We start from the raw sequence: 6,661 nt of genomic DNA, 5'->3' as shown, positions 1-6,661 counted from the left end.
TTATAAAAAGCCAATACCGCATATATTTTTTCTAAATTCACAAGAAGAACATTAATCACCGTTCACTAAATGTTACTGCTTATTTGCTTTATATGCGCTAAGGACTGATGAACAGTATAGTCGAAGAATATCATAATGAATATGGGTTAGGCGCAAGACGAGAATAATGAATTACATCCATACCTACCCATACAATAATTAACTTATAACTCAACTTGTCGTGTTCCCGCCAAAAACTGATTTGACATTCGTCCGCATCGGCTTTCCCATCTTCACTCGCACTCACATATTTTATTTTCTCTTAACAGCTTATCGGCCTAGCCAACATAAAAAACTAAACCTCCATTCGAAAATTGAGAAATATTACATAATACATATAACATAAAAATTGGTATCCCTAACCTGGCACAATTCTAAAATTTGTAGTGCGGCGGCTTAACTTTTTAATTTAAATTTCCCGCCATTAAAGTCATTGCCTTTAGGAAGCATAGTGTGGGGAAGCATTTATATGAACCGTAATTGTCGTAAAGTGCGGTTTTTTATATCCAACCAAACTACATCATAGCAATGGTCAACAATAAACGACTAAAAATTCTAACTACTGAGACATTTTAACAAATATTTTATAGGTTTTCAAATGAATTTTACATGTAAATAGAAAGATACCCACTTGTTTAAAGATCCTCCCTTTCTAGTCTATCATGAAATACAAACTTTATAGTCCCTACCTCCCTATCTATAAACTTGCTACTTAAAAAATATTCGTTTATATGACGAATCCTTCTTCGCATTCGACGGGTTCGACGAGAATGATGACCGATGTTTTAAATACCATTTTTTTTAAATACCTAAAAGCACCAAACGTGGATCGGGAGGATCCGATATGACATGTTATGGGCGACGATGACTTGTCATTTTTACTTGATGACTTGATGGTGTTGTGGTTTGGTCGTCTGGATCGGGTTTAAAAGACAAAGAGTGCGACTTAAAATGCTGATTATGTAACTATGTATTACATAATAGTATTTTAAAGTGTCGTGAATATCAGTTGAGAAATTTAATAAAGTAAGAATATTAAATTAAGTATTTACACTGTATTAATAATTGAACCGAAATTTATAATTCTTAATTTTACATTGTTTAATTTCCAAGCTTTGAGCGCTTAATAAACGTCAGTACTAATTTGGAAATTGTTTCTTTCTGTTACCTTGCCGTAAACTTTCCCTGTCGTCACTTTTGTACAATTTCCGCTAAAGCAAAAATGATGAGCTTAACTCTACTGACATCAGTGACCACGAGTCACGACATCCAGACACCACGACAGATAGTGTAGCAAAAACTAATTAATTAATGCAGTCGGATGTCGGATCGAAAATACGAAAAATTTTACACGTAATTATGTAACTCTATTAACTGTATCAGTGTACATGTGGGTGCATTGCATAAGCATGATTTAGAAAACTTATTTGAATAGTGATAGACGAGTCTGAGATGATACAACCCTAGAAAGAATCGTATTCGTTCCAGAATTATAATCGAGTATTTGATAGCCTCAGTTCTCGACTTAATCATCGAGATGATTTTTGATTGTTTGGATTCGATCGATTTGCCCGTGAGCTGTAAGATAGATTATTTTAATGTAACGTATTGATTAAAATATACTTTGATGAAACGGTTTTAGATATCACGAACTCGCGACCGACGATTCAAGACGAAAGTTCAAGATATTGAAATTGTGATAGGTGATCGACTCTAAGTCGATTTATTGAGATTTGATGAGATGTTCAATAGTCGAGATAATCGACTTGAGCATGTTGAATTATATATGCCTCGCTAATTGTTTTTAAATTTAGTAAAGCGAGCAGGTGTAAAAATATATTTTACTATTTTTGCTATTCTCGATTCTAGATCAGAGTCACTTGATCCTAAGTGAAGTAAAACACCGATTATTCATCTTACCTACTTAGGACTTTAATAGTGACATTCAAGTATGCATTCAAGGCATATATATATATTACCATATAATTATGTACTAGTGTATTGTTCTGCTGTCGTATGACTGACGATTGATTTCCTGAGCAAATTACAAATTTTCAATAAATTAAACACAGATTTTAAATTCAACATATCGGAAAGTTCTTATCCTAATTAATACACATATAAATGCTGCTAATAATTTCTTATCTGCATGATTTACAATATTATAGTATGTAGTAATAAAGTAATAATGTAGTAAACTGGTCAAGGTCAGTGCTACCATGTTATTATAGTGTTCATTCAATTTTTTTCTGACAGAAAATAGATCAAATTAGTCGACAGAATTTTGATTCTACCATTTCTACCTTCTTACCCACTGCTTATCCGGTGTGAAATTCGTTAGTTCAGCGACCGCAATTTCACTTTCGTGAGCTGCTTTCTCGTTTTCTCACTTTCGAAAAAGTCCAATAGTCGTGTGAATCAAACCCGTTTCTGTGCGTAGTAAATTTTAGTGAGAGGTGCAGTTTAATTGGTGTAAGTTGTGTCCGATTTTACTGCTCGGTGCATGGATTTTTATTAATGAATATGGTGTATACGGAGAAATATTTAAAGGAGAAGCTGACCCAGGAACTGGACGCCGTTCACGTCGTAAGTACGATCTGTCAAAATATGTATTGACTTTTTACGTTTGCCGCGTTGTACTTTATCAAATTTGAATGTAAATCATTTAAAAACGTGAAAAAAAATTATTCAAACGTGACAATGACGAAAAGAGCCGATCCAGATAGGTTTACGGTAACGAAAGATGCGCTTTTGCCGGGTATATTTTTCGCATTACTTGTTCGTTGGTGTGTTGCCGCATATCCGTATTCTGGATATCGTAAACCACCGATGTATGGAGACTTCGAAGCTCAGAGACATTGGCAAGAGATTACTGTTCACACACCGGTAACAACGTGGTATCATAACACGACGCAAAATGACCTTGAATATTGGGGCATGGACTATCCTCCGTTATCAGCGTATCATAGCTTGTTGATGGGCCTCGTTGCGGACTGGCTGGATCCGGAATCCGTGAGGCTCTTCGCGTCAAGAGGCTACGAAGATGACTCTCACAAAACATTCATGCGTTGGACGGTATTCCTGAGTGATTTGTATTTCTATGCGACAGCAGTCCTATGTATATGCATAGACGCGGAACGTGTGAGAGCTAAAGAAACAAAATGGGTGTTCAAGAGGACTGATCTATCAACTATCTTGTTTTTATTGTACCCCGGTTTAATTCTTATCGATCACGGTCACTTTCAATACAATTGTGTGTCACTAGGTTTGTTTTTGTGGGCCACTTTCTTCATAATAGCCATTGAGAATGACGTGTTAGCAACCATATTCTTCGTTTTTGCTCTGAATTATAAACAGATGGAATTGTATCATGCATTACCCTTTTTCATTTATTTGCTTAGAAAGTGTTTTATTGGAATACCTCCACGTAGTAAATTTTCTCATATTGTTCACAAATTTAACAAATTAGCAGTTGCTGTAATATCTTGTTTTATTATTATATGGTATCCCTTCACCAAGTCTTGGGATAATATATCTCAGCTTGTACATAGGTTATTTCCAATCAAAAGAGGAGTATTCGAGGATAAAGTTTCTAATATATGGTGCTTTGTAAATGTTTTTGTAAAATTAAAAGACGTGTACACAAATGAGGAGATGGCTAGAATGTGCCTGGTAGCAACTGCGGCAGCTGCTCTACCGTCGTGTATCGATTTATTTTTAAGAATAAACAAACAAAAATTTGTACTTTGCCTCATAAATGTTTCACTAGCGTTCTTTATATTTTCGTTTCAAGTTCACGAGAAAACAATATTATTGGTGGCTATACCTGTAGCTTTGCATCTTCCTGAAGATCCCTTCATGTGCTTTTGGTTCCTACTCATATCTACCTTCAGTATGCTGCCATTATTCCTTAAAGATGGCTTACTCATACCTTTCATATGTACAAATGTTATTTACATTTGTTTCTACAGCATATGTGTGAAATTAGCTCATCCGAATAGTGATTTTCTATCATTTTTCAGTGCGAATAGAATCGACAAAATAGTACGGCCACATCAACATGAAAACTCAGTATTAATGACACTACTGAGCACGAATTTCTTTTTTTCATTCATTTGTATGATATGGTTGATAGTGGCCGCTGTATTCATCCCTCCACCGGTTTCATATCCAGATTTGCCTGCATTGCTCATTTCCGTTTTCTCATTCTGCCATTTTGTTTTATTCTTCATATATTTTAATTATCAACAGTTTTCTATGCCAATGTGTTTGCCAGTCGCTCAAAAAGCTAAAACTAAATAATACAGTTATAAAATGAGGTAAAATGTTTACTTGTTAGTTCATAAAATAATTTATATGTCATCATTCTTTCCTATTACCCTCTGCTGGGGTGTAGGGCTCGAATCAATTTTTTCCATTTATATCGGTCTTGGGCAATCTGTTCTAGCTCCTCCTACGTCATGCCCAAGACCCCTAGCTCCTGCTCCACCGAGCGACGTCAAGTTGTTCTGAGGCGGCCTCTCTTCCTTTTGCCTTATATGTAGCAAAAATAAATACAATTTTTATGTTTCAACAAAAATATATTTGTAGTTTTTTAGTACAATGAATAAAAAGTATTTAAAATAAATGTAAGTACTTAGAACAAATAAAATGTGAGGTATTTTTTTTGTGAAAAGAATTATTCAAATAAAACAACTTGAAGATGTTACAAATGAATTTTTATTTATTTAGTGCTTTATTTTTTTATTTTATGTCTCTTCTAACATTTTTTTTTACATAACATTGGCCGCTATAACTTTTATGATTGTTTTTTCAACATTGTGCTAATATTTTCCAATTTTATAAATTAATAATTTATATTTGCTGTAGGAAACCAAGTAATAAAGGAATCATTATTGATAAGGAAGAATGATTATGAATCTTGATAGACATAAGTTTTTTTCACAATTCAACCATATAGTGCCTCTTTTAGTTAAATTGTGAACATTCAATCATGCCACCCTACAAATAATAATTTAATACGATGAATCAAAAAACACTTTAAACCATTGTAACTAATAAAGTGTGCCTCTCCAAAGTCATATGCGAAGAATTTAACTTGTCTTAGACCACTTTAAATGCAATAACTTATGGAATTATTTACATTATTATTTTTATACTTTATATAATATACTTAAAACAGTATTATTGAATAGGTTGCAATTTAACATAAATTAATTAAAATACCACAGTATTACACTATATCTAGTCGAAATTTCCTTCCTCAGTTACTCAGGAAACTGATATTAATAAAACTAATAAAATATACTTTAAATAATTGAAATTAAAAAAAAACATTTTATAAGCACGCCAAGCAATTTTTTTAATTTTTTAAAAGTTTAACAACTGTTTGTTTCAGGATACTGTTTATGGTACTTTTCGAGAGTGCCCTTAACATGCTAAATGATCTTGGATTATTACATCTTAACATCAAACGAAACCGGTTTAGCTGTTTTAGAGACTATGGTGCAAAATGCACAAAGTATAATAACTAAAAGTGTACAGAAAATAAGATACCTCTAAATTTCTAACAGAGCGAGGCTAGTTTGTCATTTGGGAACGACCATGAACAATGAATAAAAAAAGCGCTCTGAAAAAAAAATAGATTGGTATTAAAAAAAAAAACTACAGCTTTATAGCAAACAGAATTAAAATTATCATATTGTCATCAAAAGACCCTGATACTTGTGCAAAGATTCAAATTAATCGAACGTTCTGAAGCCCGTGAAAATTAGATCACCCTGTTTTTCACGGTATCCACTTTGAATGACCCACATAGAAACTTCTTAAATGCAAGTAGTAAACAATAATTAGTATACATGTAGCTTAAAAAAAACTACTTTAGTCCATCATTATCTTTCTCCTGCCATTCTCCTAGTCACCTGGGGTAGGCGCAACATGCTTTCTCCTTCCATACTCCTTTATCATATACCATTTCTTTGCTCACTCCCCTCTTACACATATCGTCTTTCACGAAATTCATCAATTTTTTCTTAGGTCTACCTCTTCCTCTAAAGCCTTTCACGTTCATAGTTAAAACTCTCTCAACAACCTCATTGTCATTTCGTTTCATCACATGTCCAGACCATCTCATATCTTTAGTCCTTCATTTTTTATTATATTAGTGGTCCTGACCAGGCTAGTCATTGGACTTCGATACGGGTATTAATTTTCAAGTTAATAGAATGTTTGGAAGTTGGTGAAAATTTCGTCGAAATATTGAATTTCGTGTGGTCCGCGCGAAGTTGGAATAGCCCCTTAGACTACCAACGATTAGATAGGTAAAAAACTGTGTTTCAATACAGGTCGAGCTAATAAAAGCATATTAACAAATACCTACAATCTTACACGTCATTTCGGATCCTCCCGATCCACTAACGGTGCTTTAAGGTACCTCAAGCACCGGTCATCGTTCTCGTCGATCCTATCGCTTGCGACGAAGGGTTCGACGAGTAAATTAACCCTCAGATACAGCCCACCGAGTTTCTCGCCGGATCTTCTCAGTGGGTTGCGTTTCCGATCCGGTGGTAGATTCTGCGAAGCGCGGCTCTTGCTAGGGTTCGTGTTAGCAACGTCGTCAGGT

The 6,661-nt window shown here is 34.3% G+C and overlaps 2 protein-coding genes across 2 annotated transcripts in view; both read left to right on the top strand.

The window, feature by feature from the left end:
- The first annotated feature begins 2,267 nt into the window (after nucleotides 1-2,267).
- LOC114241668 (bolA-like protein 2) overlaps nucleotides 2,268-6,661 on the top strand; it is a 59,846-nt gene continuing 55,452 nt past the window's right edge. The window contains exon 1 of the mRNA XM_028172578.2: nucleotides 2,268-2,625. Coding sequence (XP_028028379.1) covers nucleotides 2,557-2,625 — 69 coding nt within the window. The 5' untranslated portion in view covers nucleotides 2,268-2,556. The remainder of the gene's footprint in view (nucleotides 2,626-6,661) is intronic.
- On the top strand, nucleotides 2,634-4,751 carry gny (ALG6 alpha-1,3-glucosyltransferase garnysstan). The gene has a single exon (XM_028172551.2). The coding sequence runs from the start codon at nucleotides 2,740-2,742 to the stop codon at nucleotides 4,339-4,341; it is 1,602 nt and encodes a 533-aa protein (XP_028028352.2). The 5' UTR covers nucleotides 2,634-2,739; the 3' UTR covers nucleotides 4,342-4,751.

The sequence above is a fragment of the Bombyx mandarina genome, chromosome 16, assembly GCF_030267445.1.
Source record: "Bombyx mandarina strain Sakado chromosome 16, ASM3026744v2".
Classification (NCBI taxonomy): domain Eukaryota; kingdom Metazoa; phylum Arthropoda; class Insecta; order Lepidoptera; family Bombycidae; genus Bombyx; species Bombyx mandarina.
Note: the sequence above shows the minus strand (reverse complement) of the source record. Positions and strands in the feature narration are given on the sequence as shown.

Coding starts and splice junctions, on each gene's coding strand:
- gny (XM_028172551.2), top strand. CDS start 2,740: ATGACGAAAAGAGCCGATCCAGATAGGTTTACGGTAACGAAAGATGCG.